The sequence below is a fragment of the Rattus norvegicus genome, chromosome 5 (assembly GCF_021556685.1).
Source record: "Rattus norvegicus strain SHRSP/BbbUtx chromosome 5, alternate assembly SHRSP_T2T, whole genome shotgun sequence".
NCBI classification, from domain to species: domain Eukaryota; kingdom Metazoa; phylum Chordata; class Mammalia; order Rodentia; family Muridae; genus Rattus; species Rattus norvegicus.
The window spans coordinates 68,012,101-68,035,038 of NC_141538.1; the positions used below are offsets into that span (position 1 = coordinate 68,012,101).

General features: G+C 48.1%; 1 protein-coding gene across 4 annotated transcripts in view; it reads left to right on the plus strand.

Moving 5' to 3' along the window:
- The window catches only part of Invs (inversin), a 155,915-nt gene that overhangs the window by 129,456 nt on the left and 3,521 nt on the right, over window positions 1-22,938 (plus strand). The window contains exons 13-17 of one of the 4 annotated variants that reach the window (XM_087548931.1): window positions 8,121-8,392; window positions 15,901-16,197; window positions 16,507-16,603; window positions 20,550-20,779; window positions 21,597-21,671. In XM_087548931.1, coding sequence (XP_087405057.1) covers window positions 8,121-8,392; window positions 15,901-16,197; window positions 16,507-16,603; window positions 20,550-20,779; window positions 21,597-21,671 — 971 coding nt within the window. 4 annotated transcript variants of the gene reach the window in all.

Genomic DNA, 22,938 nt, shown 5'->3' on the forward strand with positions numbered 1-22,938 from the left:
ACAGAGCAACAGTTCTCACTCCCACTCAGCCTCAGCTGAGTAAGAACTGATGCTGTATGGGCCTCGTGTCACTAAACTCTGATGTCATTACCTAGCTCGCCACAGCTGCCATAAACAGAGCAGTGCCTGGACACAGTGGTTACCTGGGTGGTTACCCACAGTGAGTGTGCCTGCTTTCACATGTGACGCCCAGTAAGGGATTAAGACAGAGCCGCAGAGCCACCCTAGCACAGAGCAGACGAGTGTAGAGCAGTTACAGGAATGTGGTCTCTTTCTCAGAATATCCTGTGCACGTTTTTTAAGCCTTTCATGTGAGGAAAGCCCCTTTTGACGGATCTGAATTTTGGGCATTTCTGCTCCTGAACTTCAGAGGCACGAAGTGTGATCCTCAAAATGAGAGTGCTCCCAATGGCACAACATTTCAAACCTCAGAACGGGTTATTCCCAGAGTCTTCTATTCACTATCTTAGTCCCAGGTTCACAGTGGGAAACAGGAAGTAAAGGAAACACAGGTATACCGTGGGCTAGTGTATTTCCCTCTCCTTAGGGTGCTATACCTCCAGCTTATGGAAGGGTCCTCCAGAATCCAGTCAGTGCTCCAAAGGCAGTGTGGCTGACACTGCATTCCCTCAGTAAGGGGCACACTCACCCCAGCTCATGCTGCATCACTTGCACAGACAGGAGATGAGTTCTTTCCTGCCCCTTCTCAGCAGAGTGAGAGGGAAGGGAGCCGGATGCAAAGCCAGCCTGTGAGATTTACTGTCATGTCCCTCTCTAGTAGACTACCTGATCTGGGGCATTCTTCTGGTGTCAGAGACTCCCAAGTCTGCACGGGAAGCCTCATCTCCCTCTCCCAGAGGGACCACGGGTTTAGACCATCGGCACCTTGTGCTTTACATTTCTGTCTTTCCCAACATGTACTTTGGTATCCTAGGCCAGAGGCTTGAAACAACAAGGGGATTTAGAAAATGCCAGACCCACTCCCTCATTGTTATTCCAGTGAGGTCCTCCACAGTAGAAGAAAGAGCCTCTTTGCTTTTAATGTGTAGCTTCGGAAGCTAACATTTGGGAACTCTTTTAAATGGCAGCTGGGCTTGATTGTGATCCTACTGCAACTTAAACTGGGGAAGCTGCAGTGTCTACTGTTGTTCCTCACTTACAGACAGACATTCCCTTACTGGTGTCAGTGTTGAAAAGTAGAATCCCTAACACTCAACCGTCACTTCCCTCACTCATCCTCTTAGACACTCCCCAACTCATCCTTGCGTGGACCCCACCCATGCACTCGTCACTAGGTAGACCCCACCCCTGCACTCATCCTGGTGTGGACCCCACCCCTGCACTCATCCTGGTGTGGACCCCACCCCTGCACTCATCCTGGTGTGGACCCCACCCCTGCACTCATCACTAGGTAGACCCCAGGAGAAGCTCTTAGCAATTGCTCTCAGTTGTCTCACTTTAACTCCCGAATGTTATTGCTTAAAGCCCAAGTCATTGTTTGATTTGTCTTTGAGATTTTGCTTTAAGAAATAAAACCCAGCACTCTGCTGCTGCGTCTTTGATGAGGCTGTTCCAGGCACATGTATTATCTCAATGCCCACTTCTCATTTAACCATGTTTGGACGTCAGCAATCACCTTTGTGAAGTGAGCAAGTGAAAGGGACTCATTAAACATGAAGGAAAGTGATCTGTAATTCATGGTGGAGAAGTTGGGAGAAGCAAGATTACAGATATATTCCCTAAGAGGTATTGTAGAAAGTCCTAGCCAAGAAATGCCCATACTCACTTAGAAGCACTTTATAACTCATAGGGCACTGCTTACTTAACATTGCTGCCAGAATAAACACAGTACAATTTACCCGCCAGAGCACAGAGTGGAACCAGACTCAGGCAGACCTTGTCTATGTCAATCACTTGTCTTCCTTGAAGCCTCCTGTTTACAGGATTTTATTTCACTCTCATCTCTCTTACTCGTCCTTCCTCTGTCTTTTGATTTATATTGTCTCCACACATCCCTCTGGATGGTCCTGGGGACAGGTGATAAGAAGGTACAGAGTCAGCCACACAGACTCCGGGAGTCAGGTGAGAGGCAGAACCAGACTAACTTGTGTGGAGTTTTGGGTGTGCCTTTATACCCTCCACCTGTGCCCCATTGGCCCATGACACCTTGCGTCCTGTAGCTGGCACCATCTGATTGGCTGGCCAGGTCATGCGCCCGTCGTCATTTGTCGCCATGTGTCAGGTAGATCTTAAGGTTGTAAGACGCGAATGCAGCTGTTGTGCATGCATGGACCATTCTGGGCCACCAGTCAGGATATGCTGGGCCGCCAGTCAGGATATGCTGACTCATTCCTCCTACACAGGGCTTCAAGACCTGTCTAAGCAACATAGCTCGAGACCCTGTCTCAAATTTCTATTATTATTATTTTTAATTAGATCATCTCTCTAGAAAACCTCTTAATAGTCTCCCACATTACCTCCTGGAACTCTGATCCTCTCTCTTCAACTGCCCATTGGGCATTTGCTACCATCCTATTGGACCACTTGAACACCACATTTTGCTCTTGAATACCAGTATTGTCTCCAGGTCTCTTTTTTTTCTCCACTCCAATGCCCACACACCTTCAGACTCGATGGTCAACTATCTCAAACTTTCTCTTCTTCCTCACTGACCCCACTGAGAAACCTGGGCTTCCTTCTGGCTAGTACGAGACTGAGATGGCCTTGTAGAGATACACAGTAAGTCCAGACTGCCTGCCCAGTATAAGGAGTTCTGTGTCCTCAAGAAATCAGATGACGGAGAATTTTGTCTCTCCAAAGATCAGTGTCTGACACTTCTTTTTTGCTAAGTCATGTTTAATCACATGAATGTATGTGTGTGAAAGGAAAATTAATACAGATTTAAGGTTTAAAAATATGAAGTTAAGGGGCTGGGGATTTAGCTCAGTGGTAGAGTGCTTACCTAGGAAGCGCAAGGCCCTGGGTTCGGTCCCCAGCTCCGAAAAAAAGAACCAAAAAAAAAAAAAAATATGAAGTTAAAAGAATAAGTTTCAAAATTCAGACTCAGGGCTAAACACTGTGAAAAGCAAGTCCAGGCAGCCCCGCCCTGCCGCTAGGACTAACAGACCATAAAGATAAAGAAAAGGAATGCAGGAACCAGCCCGAGTTATCAGGACTGACTCTAACCATCTGGCAGAAGGGCACCTCCCCCAGCTTACTCATAGTCACACCTTAACCAGATGTCCTTCAAACCCTGATACACCCCTAGTTTCCAAAATCCTGTACGCTCCAGTCAATACGAACTCTCCTGCTGTGCTGTAATCTCACTGCCATGTTTAAACAAGCCAATCACTTATAGCCACGCCAGAAATTAGCCAATTGTGTGTAACCGCGCCAAACCCCCTAGCCTTCCCTATATAAACCCCTGACTTTTGAGCTTCGGGGTCGACACCTCTGTCTCCTGCGCAGGATACGTGTCGACCCGGAGATCCCCGTAATAGATCACCGTAATAAACCTCGCCTTTGCTTATTACATCCAAAATGGTCTCTCTGTGTCTGGGGTCCACGATTTCCCGAGACTTTAGAAAGGGTCTCTCTTCAGGGATCTTTCATTTGGCTGTGTCTGAATATGTGCATGTCAGTGCAGTTACCTGTGGAGATCAGAGAGGCATAGGATCCCCCTAGGTTTAGAGTTACCTGCAAAAAGCCCGGCTAGCTCAGTCGGTAGAGCATCAGAGTTACCTGCAGTTGTGAGGGAACCAAATTCAGGTCCTCTGCAAGAGCAGTGCACGCCGCTGACCCTTCTCCCTAGCCTCCAGGGGTATTTTCCTCGAATCTATCCCTCAAAGCCAAAGACAGATGCCTGCATATTTCCTCACAAACCAACTCTGAGGGGTGCTCATGACACCCCACTTCCGCCAAACATCCTTTGGTTCTATAATAGATCATAGATCGTGTTGCAGCCTACCTCCCCGAGCATCCCCACTTCTTCAGGGGCGAGCATTTCACTGTCTTGCTCACAAAGTCATCCTAATCCATGAGGAGTTACTTCTGTGGTCTCCTCTGTGCAGCCTAACTCCTCAGAGCCTCGATCTCCCATCAGAAAATAAAAAGAAGTTTCCTTAATCACGTGGCCTCCAAGGTTCTAGGAATACCTTAGGACCATATACAGCTTTTCACATGTCAAGAGCATATTTCCATTTTAGCAAAGAGGAGCTACAGCTCTTTTCTCTCATTATCAAAGTGACTGGTGAGTCACAGAAGATTTTCTTGTAACTGGACTGAATGATATCCAAGGCCCTTCCAACACTAACATTCTGTAAGCCAAAGGTCCCAGACACACAACGTCTTCTTATTCCCTGGGGAGGAAGTTAAAGACCAAATCCTACTCTACCTGCTACTTGGAGACAATGAATAGATAGACTCTGACAGACGCCGGAAACCAAGCAACAGCAACAGGAAAGGTTACAGCCAAGCCTGCTCCATCTCAAGCAGTAATCAGCTCCTCTCACTAGAAACTTTCCAGCAGGGGTTCAGTTGTCATCTCTACAGGGCATTATCAAAGGGAACTTAAATCGCAGAAAGCACTGGCCCCTGAAATGTCTTCTAAGTCAAGGACCGCGTGAGAGCTGGCTTGCAAGTCTTTGCTCATGGTCTTCCCCCAGCCCCTGCCTGGAATAACCTCTTCCTTCCCTCCTCTCCTGTTTTGACAGTCTTCATAAGGAGTCCTTTCCTGTCTTTGTCTAATTAGTGTCTGCCTCCTGCATCTCCCAATCTCTGCATAGACACCTCAGATGTAGCACTAATCCCTTTAGACAGATCTCCCTCCCTGTCTACAGGAGGATGTGGATCTGGTTCCCCACCTCAGCTGTCAGCTCCTTAAGAGCAGGGACTGTGTGTCTTGTGTCATATCTTACCGTGTGTGGTGTATGGTAAGAATTCAATAAATAAATATTCAGTAAGTGCCCCTGCAGTGGTTCTGAGATCCCCTCTTAGAAGTCATTTGGCCTCTACAGAAGTGTACAGTCTTTTCCCCCCATATCCTGTGTACATGATATGGGTGTAGGTGCAAACACCTTGGCACATATGTGGAGGTCAGAGGACAACTTTGTGGGATCAGTCCTGTCTTCCTACATTCATGTGGGTTTGTGGGATTCAACTCAGGTGATCAGGCTTGCATAGCATGCCCCTCTACCCAACCTTCTGAGATTGTGGCATGACATTGTCAGGCACATGTGTGTTTGACCACATCCATAGCTATCCTGGGACACAGCCCAGTGGCTACGTTGGACATGCCTTCTATGCCTTAATTTCCTTCCCCCTTTGTCACATGGAATCACTGGACTGTGAGTTCGTTACCTCTCTGCTACTGTTACCAAAATGACTGACAGAAACAACTAAAGGAAGAAAGATTTTTAACTCAAGGTCTCAGTGGTGCCTACCCTTCCTGATGGGGAGGTCAGGGTAGCACACAAAGCTCACAATGTGGCAGCCAAAGAGCAAGGAAAGGAAACAGGAAGAGCAGGACGAAATATAGCTTCAGAATCCCGCCTCCAGTGACCACTTCCTCAAGCCAGGCCCCGCCTCTGCCTCTCACCTCTCTACAGCACAATCACCAAGAGATTTATCCATTCGTTACTAGAGGCCTGAGGATCTGTCTCGCAAAACCACCATCATAGGCACACTCTGGGTGTGCTTTATTGACCTAGGCTATTTTTAATCTTGTCAAGCTGAGAGTCTAGATGAACTGTCACAGAGCAGACACTCATGGACGTTTTCCATCCCAAGCTGTGAGTCTCTGTGGCACTTTAACTTGTCCTACTCAAGGCAGCCCATGTATTTACAGGCCCCTTATCCTCACAGTGTACTGGGGGAGTTCTTTGTGCATTTGGTTCTCCAGCCCTGCATGTTGTTACTCATGAACAAGTCAGACCCTGGCAGGTTTACAGAGCAACAAGACAAGGACCAGCGATGTGCTAGAAGATGGAAATTGTCATTTCTTCCCTCTTTGAGACCCAAGGAGCTGACAAGTCTTACCCCTGCCAGATCTGGGAAGAGCACAGACGTATACCTTTGTTATCTGTGACACCTGGACGTTTTAATTAAAAAAAAAAGCATTTCATTAAAAAAAATTCATATTCTTGCACCTGAGGCTGAGTTAAATACCCTCATGAATATGTCATGCCTTTTAATTCTCGTTATTTAGTTCTACAAAAATAAAACACATCTCTTCTCCAGAGAAGCCTCCAGAAAGCAGCCTAATTGATGTTTACAAGTCCCATTCCTTTGTCAGACCACCTGTCATTTTGTCAGTGCAACTGACCTCATCGGAGGCCCAGGAAGGCCTGTGGTAACAGAGCTTGCCCCCTGGCTGCATTTTGGCTTCTTAAATTAAGTAGAGATATTTGGTTTCTTGAAAGAAATGACTGCTCAAAAAATAAAATCTTATGTATCAATTGTGAGCCCCTCTTATTGTCATGAAGATCCATGGATGCCACCATACTTGTGTCTGTGGAAATACCCAACACCATTCCCTCAAAGCCACACAGGTCATCTGCACCACGTGAGGAGCCGGGCCCCCCTCCCTGCCTCAGCAGAACTGCAGCCACCCAGATGTCTCCACCTTCTGAAGTGTAACCCACGTGCCAGACTGCCCACTCGGTAGCACCTTTACTAGCATCTGTGTGGACCCAGCCCTCACTTATGACAGCTGTAGGCTAGTCTCTAGCAGCAGCAGTGAACACTCAAGGTCAGCAGTTGGCAGAGGTAGAGCAAAGCCAGAGCCAATCAAAGCAGGACGTATCCCAGCCACCTGGCCAGTTCTCTGTGATGAGACCAGTGGGCTCCCAGTCAAAGTCATTCCACACAGAAGGACCCTAGGAAGAGGAACTTAGCTTGTTTCCAAACCCTCCAGCATGGCTTCTCTTGACCACTCCCTCATCACTGTAATTTAATGGACTCGTAAGTAGTGACCAGATTGTCTCGCTGAGTGTGAGCAGTCTAATCTGGGGAGTTGCGACACTCTGGTGTCAGCACAGCACACCAGACCAGCTCCTCCCTCTCTGCCTACCAGGCACCTGCTCACCTGTGTGCTGGAGGCAGGACAAGAGATTCCTCACCACAAGACGCACCACTTTTATGTAGGCACACCAATAGTTCTTCAATGATAGGCTAGGTTTCTCTTCTCTTAGCTGTCCCCTCCTGGGTAGAAAATTCTACCCAAGGTGGACCCGAGGCCTAGTCTTCATCCTGTGTTCTCAGTGCCCATAGAGAAGAGCCTCGGAGAATGTTAGGATCCTCCTTCTTTCCCTCGGGATCCCTACGGTTAGTTGCAGTGATCAAATAGGTCCTGCCCAGAGCCGCTCTCTGTTCCTGGCCTGAGCCAGCTCTCTGGGACTGTTGACTGACTTGCCTTTCCCTGCTGCTGGTCTCTAGACCTGACCTCTCCTGCCACGCCCACAGACTGAGCAGAGCCACCACTGCACTGATGGTACCTGGCTTTGGAAGATCACCACAGAGGCCTCACTTGAAAGGGCTTCTGTGGGGTTGGGGATTTAGCTCAGCGGTAGAGCGCTTACCTAGCAAGTGCAAGGCCCTGGGTTCGATCCCCAGCTCTGAAAAAAAGAAAAAAAAAAAAAGAAAAGAAAAAAAGAAAGGGCTTCTGCTTGACTCCTTGGCCGGAGCTGTCTGCAGTTTTCCATGTCATCATTTCTGTTTGTCATGGTCTGTTTTGTAAGTAGAGCAGATTCAAGGCAGTCCCTGTGACTGTGGTCCTTAGTGGCATTCTGCTGAGTTTTCCAAAGCCGAAGGAGAAGACGTGGGGTTTCTGTTAGCTCCAGGAAAAGCAGAATCTGTAAACCATGCAGACTGGTAACCGGGTTAGGTGTATCTATCTCTGCAGTGCAGACTGATCTGTGTGATGATTCTAGGCTACATTCTATAAGGCCTGGTCCAAGGAGGTGGCTGCTAGTCTATTTAGAGAAGAAGTCCACCCTCCAGAAAGTGCATTCCATAGCCATCCTGTGGTGTGGTAGCTCCTCTCGATGTTTCAGTCCACCTTGATGTCTCTCAAGCAGGTGAGGCTTGTTTGACCTTCTCCTCTCCTTTGGCTTTGTTTCCAGGAAACGGGAGGAGGAAAACAAGCGGAAGGAAGCTGAACAGAAAGGACAGCCGGACACAGATCCTCCCAGGCCCCAAGTCCTCCCCTGTCCACCCAGCCCCCAGAATGAGCCCAGTAGGCAGAGCGCAGCCCCTAGCAAACAGCCACCTGCTAGCCACACAGTCCAGAGCCCCGACCCAGAGCAGGGCAGGCCTGCAGGCCAATGTCCAGGCAGAGCCTCCCACAGGGATTGTTCCTCAGACCTTCAGGGAACAGCCTCCAGAAAGCCGAGTGGTAAGTTGGACTGTGCTCTCAGACGACAGCCCATGGACTGGGCCTTTTGCTTGGCAGTCATCACAGTAGCACTGAGGTTGCCACGGTGTGGTCTGTGTTGTTTCCGTTGGCTCTCAGTCTTCTCCTTGCCTCGCTATAGTTCACTAGAACATTTTTAGGCTTCTATCCGAACTGACTTGTGGTGCATTTGAGCATATTGCTTTTGTCTGGTTCTGTGGCTCTGGATGTTACTCAGGTGACTTGGTTCAGTACACTGACTTCACCATGTTGCCACTGAGTAAAGTGTTGAAACTCCTCTCTCGATTAGGCTGCTGTGCCACTTTTAACTGTCCTTGCTGGGACCGCCCACACCAGGTTGCTTGTATCTCCATCTGCAGAATTGCTGACTCCATCTTCTGGCTCTGTGCTTGCACTCACATTTACTTACCCCCACCCCACGGACACACTTAGCCAAAAAGCTCAAATTACCCAAGATGCAATCCACAGACCACAGGAAGCTCAAGAAGAAGGATGACCACAATGCAGATGCTCCCACTCCTTCTTAAAAGGGGAAAAATATCCATAGGAGGGGATATGGAAGCAAGGTTTAGAGCAGCGACTCAAGGAACGGCCATTCAGAGCCTGACACATGTGGCCCATATATATATATACAGCCACCAAAACTAGATAAGATTGATGAAGCTAAAAAATGCATGTGGAAAGGGACCAGATATAGATCGCTCCTGAGAGACACATCCAGAGCATGTCCAATACAGAGGTCAATGCTAGCAGCAAACCACTGAACTGAGAACAGGACCCCCCTTGGGGGGAATTAGAGGAAGGATTGAAAGAACTGAAGGGGCTTGCAACCCCATAAAAACAATGCCAACCAACCAGAGCTTCCAGGAACTAAACCACTACCAAAAGACTATACATGGACTGACCCAGGCCTCCAACTGCATATGTAGCAGAGAATAGCCTTGTTGGGGCACCAGGGGAAGGGGAAGCCCTTGGTCCTGCCAAGGTTGGACCCCAGTGCAGGTGAATATGAGGGAGGGCAATAAGGGGGATGTATAGGGGAGGGGGAGGGGGGAATGGGGGGCTTATGGACAGGAAACCAGGAAGGGAAATAACCTTTGAAATGTAAGTAAAGAAATATATAATAAAAAATTAAAAATAAATCTTCAAATAGAATCGTTGGTGAAGATCAGCCGTTACCATTTTGTTACTGAAATGGTCACCAAATATAATTTATAAAATCATGAAAAAGGCTATTTTAGAGGTTCATATTTCTGTCCTTCAGTTGTTCTCTCTTCTTCCTGATGCTCTAAGATCATCCCTATTCTTATCATTCTCCTTTTGATTGAAGACCTTTCTCTTCAGGTCTATCCACAACATAATCTTGGCATCCCTCCCCCCCTTTTTGAGTTTGCGTTATCACATTCTCAAGGAGTCAATCAGTCAGACCTAGACCCCATCCTTGGTCATTTTTTTTTTTTTGGTTCTTTTTCCGGAGCTGGGGACCGAACCCAGGGCCTTGCGCTTCCTAGGTAAGCGCTCTACCACTGAGCTAAATCCCCAGCCCTTGGTCATTGTTTTTATCATATTAGGGCACTTTCTTCTGGACTCCTAGATAAGGAAGCCATTGTCACTCACCATGGTCTTCCTCAGGAACATTCCCGGGTAGCATGACATTCCTCTGTTTTCAAGATGCTTCATTATCTTTCAATAGGTCGATAGGTCTTACCGTGGGTTTCTGATTTATCCTATTTGTAGTTCGTTTGGTGTCAAGAGTCCCCAAGACTCTTTAGTTTAGTCAGCTCAGGAGTATAATTGTACTCAGAGCTATGATCTACAGTTACAATACCCAACGCAAAATCAGCAAAGTTTCTCCACACAAAGGCCAGAGGAAACCAGAAGCTGGCTTCTAGAAAATCTCTACACACACACACACACACACACACACACACACACACACACACACACACACACACAGAGTTACTTCAGATGTAAATTGTAATGACCAGTTTCACAACCTTTTGTCTTCCAGAAAAGCCTAGGACTCCATGATTTTACACTGAAGTACACTTGCTTAGTGACACACAAGTCCCACTCCAGAAGGAAAGTGGGTATTCACCATGGACCACAGGATATGCGCAAAGCAATTTCAGGACTTTGAACTGTTCTTCTAAATTAGTGTGATGAGAGACTCCCCAAATCTACAGGCAACTGCTGATAGGGTTTTATTAAAAAGCAAACAGTATCTTAGTATGAGTCATTTGAAAACTGCAATCTCACTGTCACTTAGGGCTTGGGAGTATACTGTTTGCCCCACAAGGTAGTTCTGGGTAGAAATAAAACAATCTAGGGTTTATTCTAGCCCATGACCCACAGATCTTTAGTGACCAGCATCTGTATTAAGCCAAGTTTCTAATCTAACCATCCATAACTTCCTAAACGTTTCTGGGGCTCCATTGTCCACTGCAGTGTCAGTGTGTCCCCATGGTAGTCCCCGAGTCGTGTGGGGGTCTATTCACGCACAGATTCTTTCAGCTGGCATTGGCCAGTGCCCGTGATACGGCAGCCATGTTGAAGTCTGAGTTCTTAGGGCCTTGCAGATGGCATTTCTATATAAATAAAAAGTGCTTCTTTAGCACAGCCACATCACCTCTGTAAACAAGGCCGTGCCTCTGCGTTCTGTGCCCACCCTCTCCCAGCCACCCCGATTCTGAAATTTACCCTCGCTGTTATTACGGACATTCTTGTCTACGTTTCCCACAGACTGCAAGGTGTGTAAACACAGGGCTGCTGGTGTCGTCTACTGCCGTATGACACTAAAACTGGGTTGCTTAGAAGACCAAGTCATCATTTCCCAGGATCCTGTGGTTTATCAGTTCCCCAAGGGAGAGCAGGTTGAATTGCGCAGTCTCAGATAGGCTGCCTCACTTGTCTGACCGCCAGTGCTGCTATCACTGGGGATTCCATGACTTTGTTATATGTCCTTCCATCCACCAGCAAGCTAGGCTGACACCCTACATAGTATTCTCAGGAAACAAAGGCAGAAGCTTCGAGACCTTGGAGAAACAAGCTGTAGAATGCACATGCCACGCCGAGTTGATCATCAAGAGTTATGAGGCATCCCAGACTGAAGCTCCCACTTTGTACTCCCTGGGATGAGAGGAACTTCTGGCCATTAAGTAGTCACGTCTCCATTTGGGTCACAGCTTGCTGGTGTGTTTTGGCATGAGAAGGAGTCTCCTATCTCCGACCAAACTCCCATCCCAACAATCGCATCACACTCGAAGTCCAGGTGTGCTGAAGGGTCCCATGTGGGACCAATCGTGAAGATGCCTTGTCCATGATCTCACATGCCTGAGTCACATCAGTCATGTGAGACCAGACCATCACAGCTGATGGTCTTGTCCAGGCAGAGTAGGAGGCCCAGCCCATAGCAATTCAGAAAGCCTGCCCATCGGATCACCAGGCCCTGCCCTCCTGACTCCTTAGCGGCTCCCTGTGCCCTACTCTTTAGCAGTCCTTCCTTTTCCTAAGAAACAGCTCCAGTCTGAAGCAGAATGGCTTTCTCAGCCTGTTTCCTGCCTTTAGAAAATGGACTCTCTGGGCTTTCTGTATTTTAAACTGTCTTCCCAATTAAAACTCATGGTGACCTCTGTGATGTGAGTCTCTCAGGAAGTCACTCTATGAAAGGTTCATTTCATGTCCTGAAAACCGCATCCATACTTCTTTCCCAAACAGGCTTCCTGTGTGTCTCATAATTCTCGGAGAGGATGCTCTAAGAGCCTTGGAAATCTCAAATGTTCCATTTTAAATATTTTTGAGGTCCCAATAAGGGCAGTGCTGCCACGCTTTGGGCTTGATCTTTATCCCAAGACACACACACTCTCTCTCTCTCTCTCTCTCTCTCTCTCTCTCTCTCTCTCTCTCAGACTCCAGATCTCGGAATAAAATGTTCAAGTTTTCTTTTCTTACCCAGCACATCCTGAGATCTTTGGTTTTGGTTTTTTGCTTTGTTTTTTTTTTTTCTTCTGTAAATTTTGTTTACAGTTCATTCTTTATAGCCCTTTCTCCCCACCCCTCAGCATCTGTAGCTTTTTTGTTTGTTTATTTGTACTTATTTCCCTTTATTGAGACTTTTTCCCAAATATAATATAGTTTTTATTTTGAAATCCAGTAAGTAAATCCATGTTTGTTATATGCATTCATGATTAAGTAAACGTGCATTAATTTAGAGCATGTATGCTTGTGTGTGTGTGTGTGTGAGAGAGAGAGAGGGGGGGGTACACATCTGGAGGTTAGAGGACGTTTTGTAGGGATCTTTATCCTTCAACTATGTATGCGGATGAACCAACAGAAAATAAAGACAAGGTCACACTACAAATTCTACCTTTGCTCTTAGTGGGGCTGAGCAGAAAGGAAGGAATCCAAACCAACCAACAGCAATTACTTAATGTAACATAGAAGCCAGGCAGAGCTACAAACCTTGTAAGTCTGCCTGCAAGCCTGAGGACCTGAGGGGTTCAATCCCCAAAACCCACCTTCGACTTTAAGGCAGTCAGTATTTCTTCCTGCCATCAGGAGACCACCGAGCAGCCTCTCCGAGTTCACCCGGTAGTGTCCTGCCTCTTAAGTGATTGTAGGGACCGAGTCCTGAATAACAAGGTTTACCCCTCTCCAGACCCCAGCGACAATTCCTCCCTGCTCTCTCTCCCAGCCTCACTGCAGCCTCTTCATTGCCCTAGCAGTTTCTGCTCAGCCAGTCCCAAAGTCAGTGTCAGGTCTTCCGTTAGGGCAGCGCCTTTCTGAGGGTTCCATTCCTATGCGGTTATTGTTTGTGGTTACCCCAAATCCAAGTGGCTTAAAGGAGCAGTTCTTTGTTTCTTGAAATGCTGAGGGTTAATTCTGCAGTCTCTAGCTGTGTCACCTGGGCTCGCTCACTAGGTGCTAGAGGCAGGTTGACTGGGCAGGAAGCCAAAATGGCCTCTTTCATATGTCTGGTGAATGCTGATGACCGAGGGGCCTCAGAGCTCTCGGGAGCCTCAGGTGCACAACATCTTCATCAGAGTCCAAGGAGAAGGCAGAAGTAAGGCCTGAGAGTACACTCTAGAACATTCACAACACTTGTGCTCCACTCTTGAAAGTAAAGTGCAATTCCTCCTCTGAGTGGATGACACACAGTCACATTGCACAGGCTTGTGCAATGTCAATACAGAAGTGGGGGGTGGCCCCCCAGCACCCCAGCATATTCTCTGACAGCAGCAACTGTGTCATCAGTACTTTGCATTCCCAGGACCTCACAGGGTGCCTGGCACTACAAAAGTAATCGAAGAAGTAGTTGGGTAAACTATCCAGAAGTAAAACACCAGTGTCAGCCCTGAAACTGAAAGTCTCTACTGGGTGCATGCTCTAACAGATGAGCTTCCGCTCAGCACTCTCCGTCATTCACTTTTCCTTCAGCAGACTCTGGAGCCCACAGTCCCAGCTGTGGAGAATTAGCAGCCAAGGCCGAGGGCCACGTCACCGTATTCTTTCCTCCAGCACACACTGATTACCCAGGAGCCTCAGGTACACAGCGCCGCTCGCTGATGTGCACCTGACTCCGTGTAACTGCACGAGATAGGGCAGTGCACACCAGCCTTTTTCTAAAGTGCCCTTCCATAATGACACTGCAAAGCCAGTATGCTGCGGACTGGACAGAGACCATGGTGGCTTCCCACCTGGGACTTCGGCAGTTTCTGATAAGCACATTGTCCTTTAATCACATTGCTACTAAGTTGACTCCTCCTCCAGGGACCCAGTGCTGTGACACACTATGAATAGACTCCATGACCAAGGCAACTTAAACAACAGTTTACTGAGGCTTATGGTTTCAGACAGTGAGTCCATGGCCCTGGTGATGGGAGCATGACAGCAGGCAGACAGGCTTGGGTGCCAGAGCGGAGAGAGAGCTAACTGGGCATGGGGTGGCCTTTTGAGAGCTCTAAGCCCACTCTCAGTAACATGCCTTCTCCAACAAGGCTACACCTCTTAACCTTTCCTAAACTGGGGACCAAGCGTTCAAATATTTGAGTATATGGAAGCCTTCTCATTCAAACCATTACAGTATATTCTCATGCAAATGATACTTGTTTATAATATGTAATCTCATATATCTCTGTATATGCATATACTTGTTCTCACTCGCTCTGCTGACTTAACTCCTGAGCCTATATATTTCTGGCTGAGAATTGAACACTGATATAAAAAGCTGTGGAAGGAACTTGAAGCCTAAGCTGATATTCAAGCCTGACAGTGTGAGAACTAGCAATTCAAGATGCCCGTGGTCCCATCCCCAGAGCTCAGACACTGCACGCGTCAGGCTGCTGCCCGTCTCCTTGTCTCCTTGGACATGGCTGTCCAGGGTCTAATCCCAAAGAACACTTCTTAGCAGGTTCTAGGCTGAAAGACTGACCTCCAGACCTTGGGATCTGTGACCCGAGGGCCGTCTTCATCACTGCTTACAAGAGGCTCCTGGAGTCGGCTGTTATACTTCTGCCTGGCTGGCTCAGCCCGTCCTGTGCATGCTATCACTTACTCTGAACTCTGTGTCCTCAGCGGAGCACCCGTCAGCTCTGCGTTCCAAAAGCGGAAGTTCCTTCCTGATGCTGACCCTGCTGCACTGAGAATGCATTTCCTACTTTATGTGTCACATTCACTTTCTTTTTCAAACATATCTTTAGCATATTTTTGAGCTCATGTGTGTTTACCCAACTTCCAAGAGACCTGATCCTGCCCTGTGTATATCAATTATTGTTCAAAGCAGATGGCTCCTTTGTGCATTTTATACTTTTTTGACTGTGATATCATCCTCAGAAGACACCCTCTGTGTATGCAGGCTTAGCTGAGGACAAGTCACACGAATGCAATATTGCATATGCTTTTGTAGGACATCTTGGGATAATCCATGCTGAAACCAGTTTGTACATTCATGTCTCATATGGTTAAGAAATGCACACCAAACCCGCATGGAATACAAGATTGGTCTCAGGGTCACAAGAGAGACTTGACTCACTTAGAGTCTAGGTTGAGACACATCTTCATCTCCTAGTGCTGGCCAGCACACGTTAATGTGGATGGTTACTTCCAATAGGCAGAGCCTCTCAGGAGCTCCGTCTTCTTGGGTCTTCACTCCTGTTAACATTCACAGCCAGGTAAACAGTAATACCGCCCTTACCCGCTTCACTGCGGACAGGCCAGCTTACACCCTTGTCCTTCTGCCTTTCAATTCTTATTTCCTGAAAGGCAATGGGAGGCCTCTAAAAGGATGTCCCTGCTATTCCAGGGAGTGACAGGATGCTTTCAGGCTGCCTAGCCCATCAGGTTGTTAGAAGAGTTTTGTCCTGATCACATTACCATGGTTACTGTGATGCTAATGGACGCGTCTGCATCTCTCGTGTGAATAAATGCATGGAGCTGCCCTCGCCTGGGAGTTTCACACACTGACTATTATTCTTTTTCCCTGTCTACCCAAGAATCCCCCAGGGAGCACTGCAGAGGCGCCTCTGCCGGCGTGCACCCCAGATCCTGCGAGGATGGTGATAGCTACAGGCATCAGGGAACATCCTCTGCGGAGAAGTGCAGAGGTGAGACCAGTGGCGAACACCAGCGGTGTGAGCAGGGCCCAAGCAGAGCCAGGCAGCCCGTGTCCACTGGGTCAGCGGGGCCTGCCGAGAAAGGAGAGGACTCCAGCCCTGCCATTACAAGTGCTTCCCAGCGGGACCGCCCCCGGAAACCCAGCAAGAGACAGGACGGGGCGCCCAGGTCCAGAGGTGCGTCCCAGAAAAGACGCACCCATCAGCTCAGAGACAGGTGCTCCCCCGCTGGGTCCAGCCGGCCTGGCAGTGCTAAGGCGGAAGTTGCCCGCGCTGATCAGAGTTCTGTCCACCATGACACACCAAGAAACAAGGTGACCCAGGACAAGCTTGTAGGAGGGGTCTCCTCGGATGTGCCACTCAGCACAGAAGAGCTGGGGTCAGGATGCCAGAAGCTTTATGAGGACCTGTGTGCATCTCCGGAGAACAATGTGGCTCACGGCCCCCGACCTGGACAGAGTGTGAATATCCACCTTCTTCCCGTAGAACAGCGCCTGCTGATAATCCAGAGGGAACGGAGCAGGAAGGAGCTGTTTCGGAGAAAAAACAAGGCAGCGGCCGTCATCCAGCGAGCTTGGCGAAGGTAGGAGAGCAGGGCTGCCGTCGGCCGCACGTGCTACTGTGACACCCCGTGCTGTCTGGTGTGCGCTAGCTCAGACAGTGAGTGCTGTCTTCAGGATGAGAGCGATTGGATGGAGCCTTTCCCTGACCTGTATACCTCTCCCTGCCCGCACTTTACATGGTGTGAGTAAAATGAAGGAGTAACATGCCCGGACAGGGCAGTAAAGAGAAGCCCTGGTTTGCAATCACACCACCCAGCTTTTCACTGCAGCTCTGACATGACCTGATTTAAGCAAATCTCTGTGCCACCCCCCCCTCCCCGCCCTCAGTTTTCCCATTTTGGAGGTGGGATTTATCAAGCCTTGCACCTAATGTTTATGATAGGCTGCTATGATGAGATAATGTCTGCTTTGTTAACTCTGGTGCACCATATACAAGATCTTTTAAAAATACATGTTTTAACATTTATCGCACACACGCATGCATGCAAGCATGTGTGTAATGAAAACTTGTGGGAGCTGGCGCTCTCCTTCTAGCATGTGGATCTTGGGAATTAGATACAGGTCACTGGGAGGTGGCAGGTGCCTTTACCAGTCCAGTCATCACACTGCTTCCACACAAGTTTTTTTCTTAATCTCGAACTCGGGAATTACTCATTCTCAAATATCTAAACCAGTGCTTAGAAACACATGATTGTGCATGGACTATATAAACCATCGCACTCTGAGTTGTGGCCTAGAAGCTGGGGTGGAGGCCATGCGACAGGACTGAGACTGCATGCAGACTGACACCTTTGAGTGGGTCAGGTTTTCTTGTTTCTCAGTCTCCCTCACACCATAGTGTCCTCTATCCAAATCAAGCCTTTCTTTGGTGACAGCACAGGGCAGGGGCCCACTGGGCTCAGTGGGGTTGCATAGCCTCTAATGCTGGAGTCTAATGGTGGCAAAACAATGGTCACCAGGAACTCTGTGCTGTGTGTAACATGGCCTCAGGAGAAAAAAGAAGGGGCCAGAAAGAAACAGTAGAAGCAGGGAGCAGAGCAACCAAGCTAGACAGAGGCCTCTGGGAACACCTCACCAAAGACTGTGTAACCCAGGCCAAGTCATCTGGTCTGTGCTGATGCAGCCCTTGTGACAGTTCCCATCTGTTCAAGTGATTCCAGCCACCCCAAGGAGGCTGTCAAGACAAGGGTCGGTCTGTGTTCTTAGACACTCAGGAAAACGACTTGTGCCTGTACTGGTAGCACTTGCCCTGGGCTGGCCCACATCCTAGGCTTCCCCTTCATTGCTAGTGTTTGCTGCAGCCATGAGAATGCAGTGGAGAGAGGTGCCTGTGCTCCTTGAGGTGAGAGAAGGGAAGCCTGGGTGCTACCCACACCAGGCAACACTTGTACAGCAGCTATACGATCACTGCCCTCGTCAGTACAGTCGGCATTTATCAGGCCAAATCCTCACAACGCCACGAGCGGGGTCTGTCCTCACCCCTCCACAAATGAGGAAACCAGGGCACAAGGACATCCGTCAGCTTACCGACATTCCGGGGCAGAAGGTGCCAGTACTGACTTTAAGGTGGTGACCCCCTGCCAAGCCACAGGTGGGAACAGCCACTGTTCGTCCACTTGGGAAGCCATGATGGCACACACACACTGGCCACCTGCCAGGTAAGCTTTGCTTTAAGCATCTTGGCTGAAAACAGCAGGGCTACCCTGTCAGGACCCACAGCTGCTCCCTAGCCCAAAGGTCTCTTCTCAGACTGTCTGTCCTCAGACTCCTTTGAAGAGCCAGAGGTTGACAGGTCCTGTCACTAAATGTCCAGAGTAAACCAGCCCAAAGTCATTCCTTCGAGAACAGTGACTCACAGAGCACACCCACCTGTGCCGGTGATTAGGCAGGTCCTCTTGGGCTACACTGCTGGGGTGGGACATAACTCTCAAAGAGCCCATGGGAAGCCACACTGAGGACCTATTGACAGCTTCAACTATTCTCTGCGTAACAACAGAAGCCGAAAGTAGTGTCCTTGAGCAGTGTCCTGCACCAAGCCTAATGGACAGTGAGGGGCTAAGGGGACAGGACTTGGCCCTCATGTATGAACTGCAGGCTGTCTTTGTAGAGAACATAGCCAGCTAGAAGACGGGTGGCACGAGAGGACAGAGCCTTAGGCCCAGAAAAAAAAATGAGCCTTAGGGTTGTGATTTTAATTAAGACCTGACGGTGTTTTAGGGTGTTTTATATAGATGAGGAGGAGATGGCCCTTCTCCATATTCCACTGTGCTTGTTGAGCAGAGACTCTCAACTGAATTCAGAGCTGGCCAGCCTGCTTCAGGCATGCCGTCCCTGCCACTGGAGTGTGAGTGAGTCCTCACGCCTGAGTGGCGAGTGCTTTACCTACTGAGCCAGCTCCCCAGCCCTTCCTAACCCTGTTTTACACTTGACCATTGTTTTTATTATTATTTATTTAATGTACACTGTCACTGTCTTCAGACACAGCAGAAGAAGGCATCAGATCCCATTACAGATGGTTGTGAGCCACCATGTGGTTGCTGGGAATTGAACTCAGGACCCCTGGCAGAGCAGCTGGTGCTCTTAACCACTGAGCCATCTCTCCAGCCCCTAAACTCTTAAACATTAAAACTGTAATGGACAAGCTAAGTTGGAAAATGACCATGTAAAAATGCTTGATTTTTAACAACACAGAGCCAACTCTTACCAGCATTTCTCTGGCATTTAATGATCTAAATTAGCAACGGGCTAGACAGTAGGAAGAACCCACAGCCTGTGGTTAAAAGGGACTATTTTTGTGGTTAAACTATATTTTGTGGTTTAAAAGGAACAGAGGTAACCCCAAGCAGGGCTATGTCCTTGAAAATGGGAGGTGGACCTGTCCCTCTGCTGAGGACCATATGCCCCGCCCTCCCTTCCATGTGCGCAGGTGCTCACATGCAGATGAAAGCTGAAGCTCACAGCACCAGCCAATGCCTGGGCTCCTGGTGAGGTGGACAGAGAACAGGGAAGATCCTTGGCATTTCAGCCAAAAGAAACAGACTTGTCAGAAGGGTGCTACTACCCAGTCAAGAGACGCTACAGTTAATCATGAAGTCAGCCTTTGAGGAAGCAGGAAGGGCCTACACCAAGCCCAGTAGGGAGGTTTTTTGGTTTTGTTTGTTTTTGGAAGACTTGGAAAGGTTACCCTGTCTTTGGTGTATTGTCACACAGGCATGGGGCCGGTTGCTCTCCTGTAGATCATAGTAAGACAGATACTGATGAACACTAATGACACTTTCTGTTATGTGGTTCAAGACAGTCCTACTCATTAAATTTACAAGTACTTATGATCTAGAACCCACCACACACTAAACGTAAACATTGCCATCATTTGTGACACAGGCTTCCCTTCCAACAGGGCCATCATAGTAAACTTTCCCACTCTACTAACTAAAACCCTCCCTGTGCACCCACTGTGGGCAGAGCAGACCTGTCAGCAGTTCTAAGCCAGAACCCCCAGGGTTTGCTATCACCTAAGATTGCCTTCCCAGTCTCAAGCCTTAAGAGGGGGCCTGGAATGTATAATAATAATGTAATGATGTGACTAATAATGTTGGGTGCTTACACCAGAGCATCCGCACCGCCTTCCCTAACCAATCACAGTACTGGGACCACATCTTTTAGACACAAATGCTCCTTCACTGCTGCCTAGAATGCATCACTGCTAGTCAGCACCTACTCCCCTTTAAACCCAGCGGAGGCCAAGCAGCCATGGAAAAGCCCCCAAACATCCAGCCGCTGGCTCTTGCAGGCACCTCCCTCCCACAGTGCAGGCACCGCTTTTCCTCCTCAGCTGGTCTCGGCCTGTGGCTGCTGGAGGGGTAGGACTTACCCAGTTCAAGTCTCTCAGTATTCAACACAGTGTTGACGCTGGGATGGGAGCTTATCTGGTGCAGTCTTAATGCCTGTCCTCTGTGACCCCACCAGCTACCAGCTCAGGAAGCACCTCTCTCGGCTTCTGCATTTGAAGCAGCTTGGAGCCAGAGATGTGCTCAGATGTACTCAACTGTGCGCAGCCCTGCTCCTCCAGGTTTGGAGGAAAGAACTGGAGCTCAAGTTCCCAAAGTCCATCTCAGTAAGCAGAACATCAAAGAGTCCATCCAAAGGCATGTCGGCCGCAAAGTCCGCCAGGCACTCAGTGCTCAGGCAGATCTACGGTAAGAATTCTTCTGGTGCTTTTTAACAAACACTTTGGGATCCTGAGTGTCATGCCACAATCTGCAATAAGACTTATTGGATAGCCCTCCGCCCAGATTCTAGAAGATACTTCACTTATAGTACCAGGAGATGCTTTATTAGTTTTTAATGCTAAGAGCCCCTCTTCTAGGACTAAAAGCCTTACCACCTAAGTCTCTCAGACGTCTGCTTGGGCCCTCCCCTCACATTACCTACCTCCTGGGTTCTCTGACCCCACGTCGCTTTTCCATTTGTATGCTGAGGTAGCATGGTGCTGCTCACCTGTGCAGATGTCCACGACTCAACCACTGTTTAACAGATGAGCTGTTGTAAACTGGCTCTATGAAAGACCCTCAAGAGAAATCAGCAGTCAGCATCCTTGCAGTCTGGTCCTCAGCTCCTCGATAAACAGAGCCCAGGAACCTTTAGGACACCCCCAGAAGTCTGACAGCATTTCAGCCTACCCTGTCTGTGATCACGTAAGCTCCCAATCCAGAGTAATTTCAGCTTTTGGGCTTTTGGATTAGGGATGCTCAGCCAGAAAGGTCCATGTTAAACACACCAAAAGCAAATAAACCAACCACAAAACTAATAGCAAAACCCTTCCAAAATCCGAAGCATTTCTGGTCCCAAACTTTTCAGAAAACAGGAAAAAAAAAATCATCCAGTATTTCCATACCATGCCTGACTCATCTTGGCAGACACCTGCAAGCCCTCACCTCAGTCAGAACTCAGAACTGGGTCAGGTCCTGGCGGCCATTTAATCAGATAGGTGACTAATGTGTTGGTTGGTTGCAGGTTGTTCTCAGGAAGGGAAAGTACATCATCCCATCAGATCTCCCAAAGTCCCTCCTGTGCTTCATCTCAGTTCAGGTAAGGAAGCCACTACAGTTGGAGAGCACATGGGGAGACAGCACGGGATGAATTTTCCCATGATCCTTTGACTTTGGGTTATGTCTTTTTACTCCCCTTTCACGGGTCACTGCCATCAACACCTTTAAGAGGCAAATGATTTTCACTAAACAACTAAAACTGGTTAACATCACCTCCAGTATAATCAATAAATGGCAACCATTTATTATTGATCTCATTTCTACTCTTCATATAACTATCTTTCTTCAAAGGAATGTTGGAATCTGTCACATTTTTAAATAACCTCCTCTCACCAGAGTCGGGAGCCCACCACAAACATTAGAGCATATTCCACTCAGACTCTGTGGCACACTGGCGCCCACAGGAACCGCACAGGGAATGTGAGTTTTACTCAGGCCCTCTTGCCTCACGCCAGCATTAAGAGTGGGTGATAAGTTCAGGGCTGTCAGCAGCTAATGCCAGGTCTGGCCTATCTTCACAGGTGGCTATGGCAACGTCCTCCCCCACCCTCCCTGCTCTCCAGGGCCATCCCGCAGAAACAGAGCGCAGCTGGAAGGTGAACAATGACTGTCAGCATGAACTTTAGCATTCATTTAGTTTTTGGTGGGGAGAAGCAGAGTAATTACTGCAAAATCTTTAATAAGAGTTAGGTAATTGATGTAACACAAGGCAGGCTGATCACGAAGTAGCAGATGGGGTGGTCAGAAACTTTCAAAGGAATCAAGGGGCACAGATGTGGTGAGACTGTCCTTAAACCGGACTCCAGAAATGTCAAAAGCAGAAGTGTTGCATAGTACAAGATATATGGCATTTAGCTATAATTAAAATACAAAGCAGGTAATCAGATCATTCTCCTCTCAAATCCAGATTTGCCAGGAGTCCTTAAACATGAAGATGTTTAGCAGCATGGGTTTTTAGAAAAAGACTGAATAAACACATTCAATATTAAACTTAAAGTACATACAATAAGTTTTTAAAACTTCATATAACAAGCAAGCAGTCCTATAAATTTCTGACCTATTTGAAATCAAATTAAATGGAATCTTTGTCTAGCCCTAAATTTGAGGAAATACAGGTTAGGTCCAACCACACCCAAAGCAAGCATAAAGCCAGTCAGATATGTGCTAAAGTTTAACTCGGCTATACGTGTTAAACAAAAACGTCTATGAATCATTTCAGTGAACTGAACATACATGGGTGCTAAAACATGGAACAAATGATTGAAGCACAAAGGAAAGCATTAACCTGGCAGAACTGTAGCTTGCCT